The sequence below is a fragment of the Podarcis liolepis genome (genome assembly GCF_965112155.1).
Source record: "Podarcis liolepis genome assembly, chromosome: 14".
NCBI classification, from domain to species: Eukaryota; Metazoa; Chordata; class Lepidosauria; order Squamata; family Lacertidae; genus Podarcis; species Podarcis liolepis.
The window spans coordinates 19,726,811-19,745,423 of NC_139569.1; the positions used below are offsets into that span (position 1 = coordinate 19,726,811).

General features: G+C 47.1%; 1 protein-coding gene across 6 annotated transcripts; it reads left to right on the forward strand.

Annotated features, from left to right (window-relative positions):
* Positions 1-42: 42 nt before the first annotated feature.
* Positions 43-17,669, forward strand: LOC310692707 (uncharacterized protein). Of its 6 annotated transcripts, XR_014518845.1 has the most exons (7): positions 43-235; positions 1,826-1,966; positions 2,939-3,032; positions 3,758-3,917; positions 5,911-6,063; positions 13,120-13,249; positions 16,625-17,669. XR_014518845.1 is itself a non-coding variant. In XM_083473889.1 (6 exons), the coding sequence occupies exons 2-6, from the start codon at positions 1,836-1,838 to the stop codon at positions 16,678-16,680; spliced, it is 594 nt and encodes a 197-aa protein (XP_083330015.1). In that variant the 5' UTR covers positions 43-235; positions 1,826-1,835; the 3' UTR covers positions 16,681-17,043. The 6 variants fall into 6 exon arrangements, 5 of the variants coding, with proteins under 5 accessions (XP_083330015.1, XP_083330014.1, XP_083330013.1 ...); XM_083473889.1 differs by lacking the exon at positions 13,120-13,249 and having other exon boundaries at positions 16,625-17,043; XM_083473888.1 differs by lacking the exons at positions 13,120-13,249; positions 16,625-17,669 and adding an exon at positions 6,767-7,920 and having other exon boundaries at positions 43-792.
* The last annotated feature ends 944 nt before the right edge of the window (positions 17,670-18,613 follow it).

Here is an 18,613-nt window from a genome sequence, read left to right on the forward strand (position 1 = left end):
GAGGGCGGGCCGAGCGGGAGGAGGGGCCCGCGCGAACGGAAAGGGCCGGGCCCAGGCGCCGGAGGAAGCGCGGCCCGCGGAGCGAGAGCGCCGCCTGGACCCCGGCCGGACGCACGGCGGCGCCTTCCCGAGGGCGCTGGAGGGGCGGGAGACGGCAAACGGCCGGGGCACGATCCTGCGAGGGGGGGGCTACTCGCGAGCAAGGCCCGTTGGCTGACCGAGGGCTCCCGCTTAGGTAAGGCTAGGCTAAACCGCTGCCGCTGCTGCTTCTTCCTCCCAAGTTAGGTTTACGGAGCGGAAATGAAAGCCCCGTGGATTCCAGCGAGGGCTCTTTACTCCATGAGTAAACCCCTCAGGTCGGATCCTGGCTCAGTCCTATAGTTAAATAGGAAGGCCCAGAAGTCCCGTGATGCCAGTGAGTTTGCTCGTAAGTATGGCTTAAGGCTGGATCCCTCCCATTCCAGAAGTTGTGGGGTTTTAATGGGGCAAGTAAACTTAACACAGTACAAGTAAGGGGGGGGGGGAATGAAAGCCCCTTGGATTTCACCGGGGTTGTTTACTCGGGGAGTAAACACCCACATCACCCCGTTTGGATCCGACCTGTTGGAAGATCTCATGAGTTCTGGCATTTTAAGGAGGTTGAATCCCAAGACCCAGCCATCCCCTCAGAGTGGGTCCCAGCTTCGCCATGATTAAGATTTGAAGACCCAAAATTCCCACGATGCTATAAGTTTGACTTACCCACTGGAAAAGACCCATATATCCTGTGGTTTCCGTGGGATTGATATCCAGGTAGGTAAACTTAACAAACTGCTGCTATCCTCCTCCTCCTAAGTAGGTTTAGAGAGGGAAATGACAGCCCTGTGGATTTCAGCAGGGCTGTTTACTTTGGGAATCAAGCCCTCAGGTTGGATCCCATCTTAGTCATAATTAGAGAGAAGTCCTATGATTACAATGAATCTGCTTATAAGAATGGCTTACGGTTGGATCCATCCCATTGGAGAAAACCTCACACAAGTCCTATGATTTCAATGAGGATGCCAGTGAGTCTACTGAATGGCTTAAGTTTGAATCTGTCCTGTTGAAGACCTGTGATTTCAGTGGGGTAGGAGGTACTGGGGTACTGCAAGGTGGTTTACTCTGGGAGTAAACCCCTCAGGTTGGATCCGGTCTCAGTCATAATTAGAGGGGGAAAGACCCATAATATGCACCATGATTTATATGGGTGTTTGTATGTATGACTAAAGGTTATATTAGCTAAGTACTACTACTGAGAGTAGACATATAAATTAATGGGCCTAAGTCATGTCTAGTAGTTGCAATGGGTCTACTCTGAGTATGACTACCATTGGATACTACCTGAAGTTGGATCTCCGCTAGGTTTACATCCTTGGTCAGTAAACTGCCACCTTCTTCCGAAGCAGAATCATTGAGGGGGGAACCCCATAGTTTTCAGGGTGAGGTCACTTTCAAGTATGCAACCTTGCAGTGCAATCCGTTTTTTTATTATGTTACGGATTTTTTAAAAGGTTAAGGCTGCCTTACAGTACAATGGCCTCTCTAAATATCTGGTAAACAAAAAGCAAATAAAATGCCTGTTCCAATATTATAATCTCAAATAAAATACACATTATAATCAATAAAAGAGTAAACTGCCATTAGGCATTAAAATAGGATCTAGTTACTGAGAGGCGTAGGCCCATCTAGAGCTCGTTGGGAAAAAGGTGAGGTGTAAATGATGCCGTTGTTGTTGTTGTTGTTATTATTATTTTCTCCAAGGCCCTGCTGCTTAGTTCCCTGCTTTTGTTTTTGCCTTCGGTTTCAGGAAGCCTTAAATGATGGGGCTGGAAGGAGGACTTTATGGATGTGATGACCCTGCATACTGGAGAGCGGTTTTGAATGTTTACCAGGATGTGGTCATGGCCAAAGCGAGCAAGAAGGGGAAAACCATTGCCTTGGATAAATGGTAAATGTTTTCAGCAGGTAGCAGAGCACACCTGCTACAGCAAAGAGCTTCTGGGGCGTTCCCTCTCTCATTGTACATTCAGTGAAGCAGAACACTGGAAGATTTGGGATGCACAAAAGGAAGGCCTTCTTAACATAGCACATAGCTAAACTATGGAAGATGTATAGTGATGGCCTCCGGACTCTTCTTATGTTCTGATGCTTCAGTTGCAGCGTTAACACTGTGGTGATTTTTCATAACTGGCAGCAGAGCTGGAGAATCTTAAGACACTTGTTTCTTATTCGTCCCCTTCATATTTTTATCACTTTGTTTTATGTGTATCCTTACTTACCCCCTCTGATTTTTGTGTCGTACTGAATGGACCTCCTGCTAAGATTATTTATTGAATTGCTAATTTATTGAATTGATATTCCACCCTTCCTTCCCAAGGAACCCAGGGTGGCAAACAGAAACACAATTAAAAACAAAGCAAAAGCATTCTGAAACGATTACAATTAATCCAATCTAAAAGCAATTTCGGATAAAAACATTCCTGTATCCAGTGATCTCAGGGTTGCCAGGAACAGAATTCTTTAGCCACCCAATGCTTGGGTAAACATGAATGTGTTTAAATTCCTCCTGAAAGCTGATGATAATGGAGACAGGCACAACTCACTAAGGAAGGCATTACGCATCCAGGGAATCACCACTGAAAAGGCTCTTCATGGGGGCAGCAGCAACTAGGCCACCAAGTCCTCCCCTGCCAATCATATAGTCTAATATGACTTCTGCAGCAGAGCAGTGCCAGTCCCCAGAGCAATGAATTGAACAAGTCTGTGGCCTGTGCAGTTCTTCTCTTTTTGTCTCTTGTGAGCTTTGTCCGAATCAATTTAACTGAAGAAGGGGGAAATGTGTTTCTCCTCTCTGATCTTTTCAATGCTAGTCAAAACCATTTTATTGTTTTTACTCCCTTCCCTGTGTTACCATTTGCAGGTATCAAGAGGAGCTGCCAATTGCTGTTTCCGGGCGGAAGGACAAACACTTGACAAAAGAAGAGCTGGTGAGGCTGATGGAATGGAAGCTTTCCGTAAGTAATTCTGCCAGAGTCGGTTGCCGTGTGGAGCAGAGGCAGCATGGACCCAGGGGCGTGATAGTGCGTAGTCACAGGAACCTGCAGCCCTCCAGATACAGCTGGACCACAGCTCCCACCATCCTTGCTCACTGACCACGCTGACAGGGCCTGATGGGAGTTGGAGTCCAACAGCAGCTGGAGGGCCACATGTTCCCCATCCCTGTTTTAGAAAGTCTACCCCTCACGCACCCCATCTGCTCACGGAAGTTAAAAATAAAATAGAAATACTCACCGACCGTTTAGGTAACGAGAAATGCCTGTGAAATGAAACAACAATAATCAGATTATAATAATGATAATATATTTTTATTTTTTGGACTTTATAATCATTTGTTTCCAAAAGGTCTCCAAGAGACTTAAAAAAACATTTAAAATCATAAGCATGAATATACTATACCATTAACAGAACTCATACAGAACACGGCAATTCCTCTTTATATTTTACACACACAAAGTGCCCCAATAACAGCAAAATGGCACCAGCTCAGTTATTCAGAAGCCTGGGGGGCAAGTCTTGGCACTGCAAAGCTGGCAGCACAATAAAGGAGCCTGGCAGACCTCACTGGGGAGAGCATTCCATAGCGTAGCTCTGTCCTGAGTGAGCATATGAGACTCAGAACTAGTTTTAAGTCAGCAGTGTAAGCCCAAGTGGGAATGACTGCCTTCTCTCTTCCCTGCAGAGAGGCAAGTTTCGCCCTCGACTCCAGCAGCTGGTGGCCACTAACTCCAGCGAGATGGTGGAGAGCTGTACCAGAAAAGCCTTCCAGCTCCTCCCTGACGTAGCAGCTGCCATGACTGAGCTGTGCAAACTCAAGGCTGTGGGGCCCGCCACAGCTTCAGGTAGGAAAGGCCCTGAAGCCTGCAGGTTTGCCTACACATTTTGCAAGGAGTTTGAGCAATGATTGTGCTCTTTCATTCACCCAACGTTCTCTGAACATGATCACAGCAAAACGTTTCTTTTTGAACGGTGGTAGCTCAGTGGAGGAACATCTGCCTTGCACACAGAAGGCCCCAGCTTTAGTCCCCAACAACTCCAATTAGGGCTGGGAACGTTCCTATACAATGCAAGGTAGCACCTGCTCCACAAGAGGGAAGCCACCCTTCAGAGAAGCTTGCCTGTCATCTAAGGAACTCTGTGATTCTTCAGAACCTGAATTTCTCTCTCTCTTTCTCTTGAATTTTTATTTATTTAAGAAAGGGCAGACACTTCTATAACATACAAGAAGAAAGAAATAAAGAGCAGTTGAATTAAAATTAAACATACACACATAATGCAAATTTGGATCACTTCATTCACAACCCCTGAAAAGAATTATACCTTTTTTCCTTTTTTTTTTTGCACACAACACATACATGCTTAGTGAAAGAACAAGAGGGGGTCCCACTCTGCCCATGTATGCCCTACGCAGAAGTAACATGAATAGGGCTCAAATTAATATCAGGAGCTTCCCTCATTCCCCACCTAACCTTGCCTAAGGCTGCATCTGCACCTTACATTTAAAGCTGTTTCATACCACTTTAAACAGTCATGGCTTCCCCCAAAGCATCCTGGGAATTAGTTAAGGGGTGTAGCGAGTTGCTAGGAGATCCCAATTCTGCTCACAGAGCTGCAATTCCCAGAGTTCCACAAGGAGAGGAATTGACTGTGAAACCACTCTGGGACTGGGGTCTCCTAACGGCTCTCAGCATCCTTAAGAAACTACATTTCCCAGAATTCTTTGGGGGAAAGCCATGGCTGTTTAAAGTAGCATAATGAGGTAGATGGGACCTAAACCAAGAATGTGGCTGCCTAGTCCACCCCGCTCTTCCTGAACGGAGTTTCGTATTCCAGATGGCATATTCTTGCCCCATGTTTATTACAGACTGCTACATATTGGTCTAAATTTTTTGCTTGTTTGTTTAAGCTTTCAGCCAGGATCCACGGGGTTTAATCTTGTCAAGCTGTATGAGCAGCAGCAGCGGTGCTTTACAAATAAAAATAATTCCAGCCTTTTGAGGGCAGGGGTGGCTAATCTGTGACCCTCCAGATGTTGTTAGGCTACGAGAACCGTCATCCCCGACGGCTAGTCTTGCTGGCTGGGACTGCTGGGGGCATAAGAGGCTGCCTTATACAAAGTCAGATTTTGAACATCCCAGCCATGCAAAAGTCAGGCAAGGAAGAGGCATTATGATTGCAGCTGAAGGAGGCACTCCAGCCAGGCAAGAGCATTTGAGGGTGGGGCACGGCCTGAGGAGGGGACAGCGAGACCTGGATCCTTAGGGGTCATGAAGGGAGGATTCAACCTGCTTTGGATGGAGTTGACACGAAGGAATAAGATGGTCCTACTCTGCATAATAAGGGACGCGGGTGGTGCTGTGGGTTAAACCACAGAGCCTAGGATTTGCCGTTCAGAAGGTTGGCGGTTCGAATCCCCGCGACGGGGTGAGCTCCCATTGCTCGGTCCCTGCTCCTAGCAGTTCGAAAACACGTCAAAGTGCAAGTTGATAAATAGGCACCGCTCTGGCGGGGAGGTAAACGGCGTTTCCGTGTGCTGCTCTGGTTCGCCAGAAGCGGCTTAGTCATGCTGGCCACATGACCCGGAAGCTGTACGGCGGCTCCCTCGGCCAGTAAAGCGAGATGAGCGCCGCAACCCCAGAGTCGGCCACGAGTGGACTAATGGTCAGGGGTCCCTTTACCTTACTCTGCATAATGCAGATTCTTCTGCTCCTATTTCCTTCTCTTTAAGAATCTTGTAGCTTCGGAACTACCCTGAAGATGTCGAGAGCTCAAGGTGCATGTGTGATATTGCTCTCCCGCCATCCTCCCCAACATCTGCCTTTGCTCCCATTGCAGCGATTCTGACTTCCGGAGCCCCGGAAGCAGCTGCCTTTATGGCCGACGAAGCAGTAGAGTCTCTGCCAGGCCTTGTCCCTGTCCAGTACACCCTCAAGCACTACCTGCTCTACCTTGACGGAATCCAGAGCTGTGTCAAGAAGCTAAACGAAGGTAAGGCAGGAGAAGTTGGGACAGTGTGCACACTCTGAAACGGATGGGGATGCCTGCTGGGTGAGGAGGGTTCTCCTTGTGAGCTAGAACACTGAACACACAAACTTCCAGCTCACAGAAACCTTCTATGTGCATTCCATTGCTACCATATATGCCAGGAAGAGACCCTTCCTCTCTGCCCACCAATAGGATTCTGTCTCCACCTTTAAAGCCCTGCCTCTTCACTTAAAATAATAATTATTTAAAAGCTCCAAGACAAGTCAAGTTTCTTCTGGTTCTGCCGTTATTTGTTCCTGTGTGTTTCCAGCTTTCTTGTCCAGTTCCCATAGAAAGTTGCCTTATGTTGTATCCGACCATTGGTCCATTTAGCTCAGTAGTATTTCTTGGGGAAACCTTTTTCAGTCAGAGAGCCATATTCCCTTGTAGACAACCTTCTGGGGACTGAGCCAGAGGCAGAAGTGAGCAGTGCTCACAAAGGGTGTGTTTCCTTCTATACACACACACTCCCCTCCGTCCAGGCAAACAAGAAGCCAGATCACAGCTCAAGGACAAATTCCAATTGTGCAGCAGAACCCAAGCAGGGCTCAGGGCAGGGCCAATGAGGGGCATGATTTGGGAACTGGCGCTGTCCCCCAGTCTCAGGGTTTCTACATCCTCAAAGCACACAGCCCAACCAATTCCTTGTTCTTAATCCATTTCCTAGTTGATGCAGAACAGGCCTGGACGCCTCACCGTGTGGAGATGTGCCTCTGGGCTTGGGCCATCGGCAGCAAGCTGCAGCTGCCTTCGTTGCGGGCTCTAGGCGGAGAGGGAGCAAAGGCAGGGGACGGGGCTGAAGCAGGCAGGCCTAAGAAGAAAAGGAAAGCAACATGAAAAATCCCAGGGTTCCAGGGTTGCGGCTTTAGAATTGGCCTTTGTTCCTTGGTGCGTGAATACTGAAGCTGAACTACACACACACATGAAAAGGCCATGCTGTTATCCTGGATCTCCAGGACAGATCGCCAGGAGAGCCTGCACCAGTGATCATTTAAGACCTTCGAACGTCTGGAGCAAATAGTGCAGCTGTGGAAAACTGGTCTTCCCTCTCAGGACTCTCTTTCACCATCTGCAGTGTGGAGCAGCACAGGGCAAAATGTAGATCAGCCTTCCTCCCCACCCGCCCCACTCCAAATAATTTGAGAATGGTAAGTCACTCATAAAACAGATTGGGCATCCTGATGTTAAGCTTGTGGTTTATGGCTGGAGCCTCACAGCTGCTCAGGATCTGGGATGAGCTTTATATTTGTGGGTGGGGAGGAGTTTTGCCTCCAGTTTGACGACTATCTAGTGATTATCTTTCCATATAATGTAAGGTTTGACGGACTTTGCTACTTGGGTACCACTAGGGGGAGCACCTCCACTGGAAATGCCCTCCCTTCTAAACTCCTCCCCTCCTGTGCAAGCATCCTGTAAGATTGTGGTCTACTCTAGTCTACTTTGAACGGATTAATGGATGAAAACTCTGCTATCCAGATCCTCTGACAAGTAGGGAAGCGGAGGTGTTCACCTGACTATCCTTTTTGCCTCCCCAGCTCTGTCACTGCTAGTGAAATAAACACAACCAAAGCACGATTTATTTTTGGAATCTGATTTTGCTTTACAAAATCAAGTTTTATATTAGCAAAATAGATATTTAAGCTATTAACAACAAGAATTAAATACATTATCATCCATAGTCTCTCCCTCACACTCTCACACACAGTGAATATGAGATATGTGCCCAGCTGCATTACAACAGAGGGAAGCTATATTTCTGAATATTATCCTAGCATTTCTCATTGTAGTTCTTTTCCAATAAAGTCCTTATTTTCCTACAAATTTACTTGTTGCTTCTAACAACCTAAGAAGTGCCTGGCTGGCGGATCAGGCCAGTGGCCCATGTTCTCCCAATGGTCAACTAGAAGCCTTCCGGAATTCTGCCAGCTGTTCAAAATATGATCTTCCAAAACACATCAATTTGGGTAGAATATCGACCATCTCCATTTCTGTGACCTCCCTCTGACTTCTACACCCATCTTCCTTTGCGGCGCAGGGCAGCGGTAGGTCCTTCTATAGCACCCTCTTAATTCACTCAGGGGTAGGGTGAGGCCCAGCTGGATTGGTGCCTTGGCCAAGCTGTGTGTGAGAGCCCCTCACAATCCGCCCCAGAATCCTTTGCACCACACAATAGTTCCTTAGCAGATGTACAAAGGATCCCTTGGCTGAAAAAAATGGGAATGGCATGTGGTGTTTTCTTTGACTGGAAACGGACCCCTCCCACGTCAAAAAGGCAAACCAAAAAAAAAGGGGGGGTGAGTTGAAGACTCTAATCCTGAATGCATTTCCCTTGAGAGTTAGCCTTGTTGAACTTAATTCTGAGTCGACGGGTTTATAGGATTGTGCTGTGAGGGCTCTCTAAAATAGGACAGGGGCCCTCCAGGCAGTGGTGTGCAGCCTCATTTTGCTGGAGCCCTTGGCCATGGAGTGGAACCCCTCGGATATCTCTTCTGCCATGTCGAAACGTCTGGCTCCCCCCCCCCCCCGTGCCAAGGGTTAGCAAAGCTTGCTGCTGCAGCCCAGGAATTTGCCTTCTGGCTGGCTTTGTGCTGGCTCGAGTTTTTCTGCTCCAGTAATTTTTTTTCCTTGGATGCTTAAAAGTCCCCGTCCCTGCAATCCCCCATTTTCTGTCCTTCGCACAGCCTGGAGATTTTGCTCTTGTTTTTTGAGTGTGTGCTTTGTATTTATTCTGTGAGTCCTGGGTGGGGAAAGCTTCCTGAGAGAGAGCAGGAATGGAAAGTGAGAGTGAAATGCTTTGCCAATCGCTGCTGGGGAATGGTCTTGAAATCACAACCTGAGGGTTCCCCCCCCCCCTCTTTCAAGTAGCCAGCCCCCATCCGATCCTCCTGCACTAGGGTTGGGTTGGCATCTGTCAGTCATGGGAGACAGTGGAGGAATGTGCCTCTGGGAGTGAAGTCAAACCATTGGAGAGTTACAGCGGCTGCTATGGGGACGGATACAGGAGAGAGATGTTTTGTTGCAGGTGGGGTAGATGAAGGCGCCTGGTTGTGCTGCTGCAGATGCACCATGGGACGCTCTGTGTCCCTGGGAACCTTCCCTTTCTTTTAGTGAGCCTTGCACTGATTAGCTTCCAAATAGACTATTGGGCTGGCTATATAAGAGACAAAAGATCATCCTAACCCAGCATTTAGTTTCCAGTTCTGCCCCCTTTAAAGAGCAACACCTCGTTAAGCATCAAAGCAAATAGTTAAGTACCCCAAGAGAAAAAAAAACCAACAACCTCTGGTGTTGAGTGCTGACAGCATTGGCACTAAAACAAGAGGGGGATATTGACATCCACTGGGGAAACACTGAGGTTTTGCAGAAGTAACAAAATAAAAAAACCAACAACCGTCAACCCTTTTAAAAAAAATCAGCAGCCCATTTTAGAAATCATTCTAAATTGAATTAAGCATCTCAAAAGCCATGGCTTGCCAATGTGGATGGGCTTCTGCATAAAACATGGACAGTGGAACTGAATCTTTTGGAGGAAGGTCTTAACTGTCCGCCTGGAGTCCCAAAACAGAAGCAGAAGTCTTGGGAGGCGAGTTTACACACGGCAACATTCTGTTGCAGGTCTGGCATGCTGAGTCCTGAAATAATTGCATTGAAATTGTGTGCTGATTTCAAATAAACGGGTAAGAGCACTTGTTGAATTTCATAGTCTGGGGTCCTCATTGGGAAGGACCAAGGGAGGGGGGGCGACCCAGAAGCTCCTGTGCCGTCAGCAATCTTGCAGCTTCAGTATCTGGGATGCTGCGCTGCTTTCCCCTCCCAGAAACGGGGCAGGGCCTCCCCACAGAGTGGCATCTTGCCTTCAGCTTAGCTACGGTTGGAGCTGCAGTGTTAGTTCCAGCGGGAGGCTTGGCGCAGGGAAAGCCGGGGTGCTGCAAACATGTCAACACCGGGGGTTGTACTAGTTTTTAACGCAGCGGAGCAACTGACCTAGTTTTGAGCTAGCAGAAGTGTGGCTCCCTCCACCCCTCAGGTATTGCTTCGCTGACACTTCGCTCCCAACCCTCTTCCTGTCACCCTTTCCAGCCAGGAACCCCGACATCCAGCGCGGGCGTCAAGCCTGCTGTACCCAATTTGCAAGCAGGTGTCCCATGACCTCTTCTGCTCTTTGTTCATCCCTCATTTTGGGCCATTCCACATGTCTGCTGTCACTGAATACACAGCAGCCTTCCCTAGAGTGACCTGCTGCTGCTGCTGCTGCAGTCTGGGTTGTCCGTTTTCTGCTTCCTCTGCCACTGAAAATTAACCCTCTTAAGAGCATAAAAAGATCCCTCTGGATCGGGCCCAAAGCCCATTTAGTCCACCATCCTGTTCTCACAGGAGCGAACCAGGAAACACACAAGTAGGACCTGAGTTCAACAGCGCTCTCCCCTCCCTCTGTCTCAGCTCTGGAAGGCCAAATGCAGCCCTCTCTCTAAGGACTACCCGCAGGCCCCACTTCCTTCCTAGCCATGACCTGGCCACATCTCTGGCTTGCCTCAATTCACAGCCTCCCAGAAGCTTGTGGCCTAGCTCTCATATTGCCTCTTGCTCACCTGGATGGAGGATTGAGATGCAGGGTGAGTATAAACTGTTCTACTTTGCATAGGTACAAAAATGGTGCAAATGTTGTTCCGTCCACTTTTGGCTCTGCTCCCACCTGCGACTGGCATGAGGCCCCTGGAAGGCCGTCCAAAGGGGAATGTGGCCCTCGGGATGAAAAAGCTAGCTCACCCCTGCTCCACCTGGCACACTCTTGAGCAGGGGTCAGCAAACTTTTTCAGTAGGGGGCCAGTCCACTGTTCCTCAGACCTTGTGGGGGGGCCGGACTATATTTTGAAGGAAAAATAAATGAACGAATTCCTATGCCCCACAAATAACCCAGAGGTGCATTTTAAATAAAAGCACACATTCTACTCATGTAAAAACACACTGATTCCCGGACCGTCCATTTAGAAGGCAATTGGGCTGGATGCGGCCCCCGGGCCTTAGTTTGCCTACCCCTGCTCTTGAGTGTGGCTGCAGAGCCCTTTCCACCAGACATGCAAATGTCCCAACTGCAGAGCATGATGGGTAGGATGTTTTCCACTGTTAAAGGCCCCGTTTCGTTATTCATTCATCAAAAGTGCCTTGTTCTTGGCATTTGCGTGCCTTTTTCTCCAGCTGTTGTCTAAGAGTGGCAGCCAGCATCTTTCCCTCTGCCTATCCACCCTTGTCTCCATCTTTAAAAGAGACCCCTCCTCACACACCCGCAATTAAATAAAAGCTGGGGACTTTGCATGGGGGTGGAAAGAGCAGCATTGAGTAAATTATTCACAATCACATCAAGCAATTAGTTTGTCGCACTGAAATGCCGAGCCACACACAGAGTCCCAGAGGATCGTCCAATGCGTTACTTTCTCTAATCCTCGCTGAGAATCGAAAGGATTATGTGATGCTGATACATTCCATTCCCCATCCGTCCCCTCTATGGTGGCTGCGTTTTGTTGAGGGGAAATCAGAAGCAATTAACAATGTTGTTCTGTTTTGAGAAGGATGCCGCAGATTAAGGTCTCACAGATCCCAAAGGCCCAAGATTGTGTCAGAAACCACAACTGCGTATGCGCACAGAGAAAGCTGGTTGATCCCACATTAGATCCCAGGTGCATCTGGACCAGCGTTGTAAATGGTCAGAATGAGAAACCTCCCGCCGGACGTTTATTTATAAAAAAATTATTGGATACCTTCAACTGCTTTAACACATTGTTGTAATATTGTGGGGTCAGTCTGAATGATACCTGTGGGTCCCTTCCCAAACCTGTGATCTGTGAGGTTACAATCTGTTAGAGACCATTTCTTTGTAAGATTGTAGCCTTTCTAGGCCTTATTAACCATGTTCCCCTTCAAGATAATGCCCTGAGCTGGCCAGCCAAGTACCTCTATTTACATATCCAAAGAGCTTGCCCTGTTGCTATAGAGACAAGTGGGTGGGCCTTTTCCCCACATCACCTGCAATTGCAGCAGAGTTCTCAGTTATTAGAAGTTCTGCAGATGGGATCTGCAACAAAATGTTGCAGTGTGGAGCGCTCCTGTTCAGGATTCTAGTGTCTCCATTCCACTACCACCCTGCTTTCATTCCCCACCTCCCTCCAGCAGTCAAGAGGCAATGATCAGTTACCATGTCCAGTCCTTAATGAGACTGGGTTTGTGGAGGGTGTGTCTTTTTCTAAAAGGTTTTTTGTTCTTGTTCTGCAATCCTCAGGGTCTCCCCACCCTGAAGTCTGCTGACAGAGAGATGCAAGACAGCAGCATCTTACCTATGCAAGGAACGTTATTCACACTCCGATCATCAAAAATATAAATGATGATGATAAGTGGAAAGGTTTATACTAGAGGAATGACTCTTAATTATAGAATGGGCTCCAGTTTTTTAGATACAGTGGACGCTTGGGTTGCGAACATGATCCGTACGGGAGGCACGTTCGCAACCTGCAGTGTTCGCAACCCGTAGTACCGCTTCTGCGCACATGTGGGTCGCGATTCGGTGCGTGCGCAAAGCGCCGAAACCCAAAAGTAACCCGTTCCGGTACTTCCACGTTCAGCACAGTGCGCAACCCGAAAACGAGCAACCTGAAGCATCTGTAACCCGAGGTATAACTGTACTGGAACAACACCAAACTCTAGTAAAATATTCACTGGGATATTTTGACTATTTTCTGGGCTGTGTTAAATGTAAGCCTATGGGGTGTATTAGTTAAATTGCATCGTGCAATTAGATTTAATTTCATTCAGTTGCAATGGATGGGGTTTTTTTTGTTTTTGTTTTACTTTTTCTAAATAAATCTGATCTGAAAAAGAAGACATAGATCGCTTCAGTGCATGAAAGTGGTATTTAGCAAACACAGTTAACAGCTGCTGGCAGACTTATCTGTCATCTAGACCGGTACTGACTATCGTGATTTAGGGTTGCTGCCTTTTAATGGACAGATGTTCCTGCTCCTTTTACAGCCTTGTGACGGGTAGGAAAACCAGCAAGGGCAGATTCTCTCTCCCCTCCCCACCCTCCATCACTGCCTCTCCATGTTGGGAAGTTTGAATGGCTTTAAATGAGGATCAGACAAATTAACGGAGGATACCTGTAAGTATCAGGGGCTATCAGGCATTATATTCTGCCTCCACTGTCAGACGCATTATGGCTCTGAACACCAGTTACTGGGACTCATGAATGGGGAGACTGGGGTCATGCTCAGATCCCACAAGCATCTGGTTGGCCACTGTGAGAACAGGATGCTGGACTAGACCATTGGCCATTGGCCTGATCCAGCAGGCTCTTCTTAAATTCTTAAGCTTCACCTAGTGCTGTGCCAAAACTTGTCCCAGGAATCTTTGGCGAGAGCCGTTACTTTGAAGAGGTACAATACTGCTTTAAATGTATAGTGCCAATGAAGCCTATATTGTGGGTGTGTTTTGAGGTTTTTATTCTGTTCCAGTTTTTTTTTAAAAATTAAGTTTTAAAGTTGGACTATGGTTTTTATTATTGATGCATATTTTTGGGGGGGGGGGAACCTTCCTAAGGAAGCTTTGTGCATTTAATGAATAGAACTTATGAAATCTACATTTTAAAAAATCAAATAACAGGCAAACCTGTATGAATGTACACAGCAGTAACCCACTGTACTTAATGATAAAGGTAGCTCAGTTATCATTTTGGGGCCGGGTACTTCTACCTATACACTATTCTTTAAGGATAAAGTCAGTGTTACAAAACCTTGATTAAGCCCAGCTGCCTTTCCCATCAGCCACAAAAGCTGTTGCTTACCCAGTGCATGTTAATTTATCCATTCTCTTCTCAACCATCATCAATAAAAACATAGGAACTACAGAAAGAAAAAGAAAGAAAGAAAGAAAGAAAGAAAGAAAGAAAGAAAGAAAGAAAGAAAGTTGGACTATGTTATAAGTCGCTTTGGGTTACTTCATATTTTTGTTTTTTGTTCTTTTTGAAACCAGCTAAGAAATAGAATACATTCGAATAAAACCGGCACTTACACCAGACCACATCCCGGTGTGTGCAGTCAGCTGAGATGCCCTGTGTTTTGTTTCCCTTTCCCGTAACCTCGCTGTGACCCGATTGCCACTTTCACCATGAATAATTAGGTCTCTCCATTCTCCGGGTAGCTGTTAAAAGTCAGAGGGCTGCCAAATGACTGCTGCGCAGGGGGGGGGGAACCAAAGCCTCTCTCGTCCGAGTGGCAAGGGCAAAGGGGAGCTGGCAGCCAAAGGTCATTCCAGCCCCCTCCTCCTCCTTTTATTCGTACGCTGTCTTTCCACAAAAGAGTTGTGCTCAGAGCAGCTTTCAGCATGAAAGCAGTGGTACATCCCCGAAAAATCAACAGACGCAATAACAATATCATGATAACAGCTATAATGAAACAACAACATGCAACAAAAACAGCAAATGTAGTAACATTGCACCTCCTAGAAATAGAAATAGCTTCTGTGCCCACTACAAATTAGCTGAGAATGCAGTTAGTCTGATCAAATATCAAGGTCTCAGCTTCCTCAAAGGGTCACTGTTCCTTTGGCATTACCCTTCGGGCAGCATTAGTGCTTCCAAAGGCCAGAGGTGTGGTACAGTGGTGCCTCGCAAGACAAAATTAATCCGTTCCGCGAGTCTCTTCATCTTGCGGTTTTTGCGTCTTGCGAAGCACGGCTCTTAGCGGCTATTAGCGGCTGAGCGGCTATTAACGGCTTAGCGGCTATTAACGGCTTAGTGGCTTTAAGAAAAAGGAAACAAACTCGCAAGACGTTTCGTCTTGCGAAGCAAGCCCGTAGGGAAATTCATCTTGCGGAACGACTCAAAAAACGGAAAACTCTTTCGTCTTGCACGTTTTTTGTCTTGCGAGGCATTCGTCTTGCGAGGTATAGTGGTGCCCCGCAAGACGAATGCCTCGCAAGACAAAAAACTCGCTAGACGAAAGGGTTTTTCGGTTTTGCGTTGCTTCGCTAGACAAATTTCCCTATGGGCTTGCTTCGCAAGACGAAAACGTCTTGCGCTTTTTTCTTAAAGCCGCTTGAAGAGGCGCAGTTGCGACGGACCGTGCTTCGCAAGACGAAAAGACTCGCGGAACGAATTATTTTCGTCTTGCGAGGCACCACTGTACCACTGTAGTTGGACGCACTCCTCCCATGATGTTCCTGCTGATGCCTCTTCTACACCATGCAGCTTCTCAATAGCCTTAGGTCTGATTTGACAGTGGGTTGTATCCAGCTGCATTCTATGTTCCTCCTGGAACATCATTTGCCTTTTCATCTAAAGCAGTCTCTTCTGGGCCTCTTTACATACCTTTCAAGAGGTTTTCTGCATGGGGAGGTTCCCTCCCCCCTCCCAGTGGTTTTCAGGGGTTCATCCTTTATTACATCATTTAAAAATACTTTTTATTAATTAAAAAAACTATGGAATTCAGAAAATTTATTTGACCTACAAGCAAATATGGTTGATAAAGTGACTTAGGGCATTACCCGCTCTGGGATCCCACAGCTATTTCTTCCCTGGTCTCTACGCTGGCCCAAATAGGACTAATTTAGCCAGCTAACCCTGGTGATCATCTAATGTTTATTGGATGGATTTTCCCCCTAAATTAATTTTTGAATTCTGAATTCACGTTTTATACGTGTGGTGTAGTGGTTAAGAGCGGTAGCCTTGCAATCTGGTGAACCGGGTCCGTGTCTCCGCTCCTCCACATGCAGTTGCTGGGTGACCTTGGGCTAGTCACACTTCTCTGAAGTCTCTCAGCCCCACTCACCTCAGAGTGTTTGTTGTGGGGGAGGAAGGGAAAGGGGAATGTTAGCCGCTTTGAGACTCCTTAGGGTAGTGATAAAATGGGATATCAAATCCAAACTCCTCCTCCTCTTCTTCTTCTTCTTCTTCTTCTTCTTCTTCTTCTTCTTCTACTACTACTACTACTGTATTTTATGCTTTTTTGTTGTTGCATCAATTAAGTGTTTTAAATTTGTTGTTAGCCACCCTGAGCCCGGTTTTTGAACCGGGAAGGGTGGGGTATAAATAAAAAAAATATTATTATTATTATTATTATTCAGAGCCGACCCATTGAAATCAATAGACCTGAGGGTAGGGAGCCTGTGGCCCTTCAGCTGTTGGTCTCCTGTTCCCATCAGCTGCAGCTGGCACAGCCAAAGGGCAGGGATGGGAGTCGGAGCCCAACAACATGTGGAAAGCCAAAGGTTGCCCTATTCCAACCCTAAGAGGTGTGTTTAGATTTGCAGTCTAAGGGCCAAACTAAATCTAAGCAGACTATTTGCATCAGAAGGGATGTTAGTGAGGGAGGCATGGTTGGTTTGAGTGCAGAAGGCTCAGACTGTGGAACTCCCTGCCACAGGAGGCTTTTGTGTCTCATTATATATCTTAAAAGGTATCCCAGTTCTGTTTCTTATGTAGGGAGCTTATGTTGGTTCATGTGGCCCTCTCTTCTTCCTCTTCTTCTTTTCTTCCCAGCACATATCCCAAGCTCAGCAGTGCCCGCTCAAGCCATGGACTCCGCCACAGGATGACGCTGGCAGTGTATGGCTTTGTCACATGCCCACTGGCTGGAGGAGTAAACAGAAAATCTAGCATTAGCAGGCTGAGCACTCCTGACACCAGCAAAAGAAGGAACTGAAAGAGGATGACGCAGCTGGAAGAGACAGAAGCTCTTAAAGGTGTTGCCCTCCTGCGCAGCTCCCAACCAGGTACAGGAGGGCAGCTTCAAGAGAACCTCATACATGGCAAAGGCAGTCACGTTATTTGCCCATTATGGCCTTTCCATCTTTCATACACTGAACCAAGCTTATTGGCTAGTCCCCATTGAGACTGGTGGGCTGGAAGGCAGGGAGCCCAACAGTAGGGGGCGCCAGAGCTAATGACAGGCAGAGCCAACGAATAGTTTTTAGTTCTATTCGTAGTTCTAGTTCTAGTTTTGTTCCTCATTGTTGAGTTCCACAAGGGACAACACTGAAAGTGAGGAGGAGGAGGAAGCTGACAGCCAGACAGCCTCCTCCCGCCACATGGGGACCCCAAACTGGTTGTAAGAAGTGTGCACGCACATGAAAGCTCAAACCAATAACAAACTTAGTTGGTCTCTAAGGTGCTACTGGAAGGATCTTTATTTTTTTTTTGGTTGTAAGAAAGAAGGCGGGTTTTTGGAGACCTGCTGAGAGTAGACTGAGGTTGGTGAGTCCTTTGCCCTAACAAACCAATTGCTGCTTCTACCTGATGCATTTTAGGTCCTTTAGAGCAGGAAATAACAAAGACAATAGTATTTTGTGTCAGTGGTTTTTTTTTTTGTTTGTTATTTGGTTATCTCTTTTTCCTATTCTGTAATCCGCCCGGGAGCTAGTGAAGACTGGGTGATAAATATATGTAAAATAAAACCATGTCAAAAGGTGGGAAGCCCAATTAGCTCTTTGGCGGAAAGGTGGGATATAAAAGGAAAAATAAAATAAATGTACTGCTTACATTAAGTAGTGAACGACAAGGCAAATAAAGTACTATTTGTCAGAAACTGAACTGCAGCGGAAAAGAAACAGCACTGATTGTGACACAGAGAGGTCAGGCCTTGCAAGAAATCTGGGGCAGGTGTTTAGTGAAAGCCGGAAAGATCCAATGCTGCTAGATTGAAATGTAACACTCCACTCCCTAAAACCCTGCAGTTTCCCTTTCAGCACAGGTCTTCTCATGTGTTCTCTGGTCGCCAGGCTGTCTTCTGCCTCCTTCTGGAAAGGACACTTTCTGCCCTGGGTTGCAAAGCTCACCCCTTAAGAATCCCAGGGGGTGTGTTTCAAAAGGGCGCACCCCCCCCCCCGCCACTGTGGGAGCAGGAGAGTGTTTTTATAGATTCCCAGCATCTCAGACATCTGTCTTAGTTGGAATTATTACCTGTCAGACCGCATCTCAGAAACCCCATATCATGAACCCTGTTATCTTCCTGGGTCCACCCACGCACACAGGCAAAATAAACTACAATATTTTTTTTCAAAAACAACCACCCATCCACATGGAGAGATGCACGCTGTTTGCTCACACTCCCACACATATCACGGCAACTGCAGCTGCAAGGAGCAACACACAGGGTTGGGGCTTGTTTGACTCACATACTTGTGTGTGCAAAGGAAGGCCACCAAGATGCAGAGGCTGCAGCTCCAAATACTACAAGCCTGCCTAGTGCTGTAGAATTTTTGATTATTTTGTGTGTGTGTGTCCCAAAAGATTATGGGGGCGTAACCCATTATTGGTGATTCAGGGGGTTGTTTCAGAGCAGGACTGCAGAAACTCAGACTGGTGATGGGGAGAGAGAAATGGATGTGACAACAGGTCACATCCATTTATCTGCACACCTCTGGCCCCCCACACTACTGCCATGCGGCCCCCGCAAGATTGCTCATGATGAAATACTGCCCTTGGCTAGAAAAGGTCTCTACTCCACTCCCCAATTGTATACAGGACTTC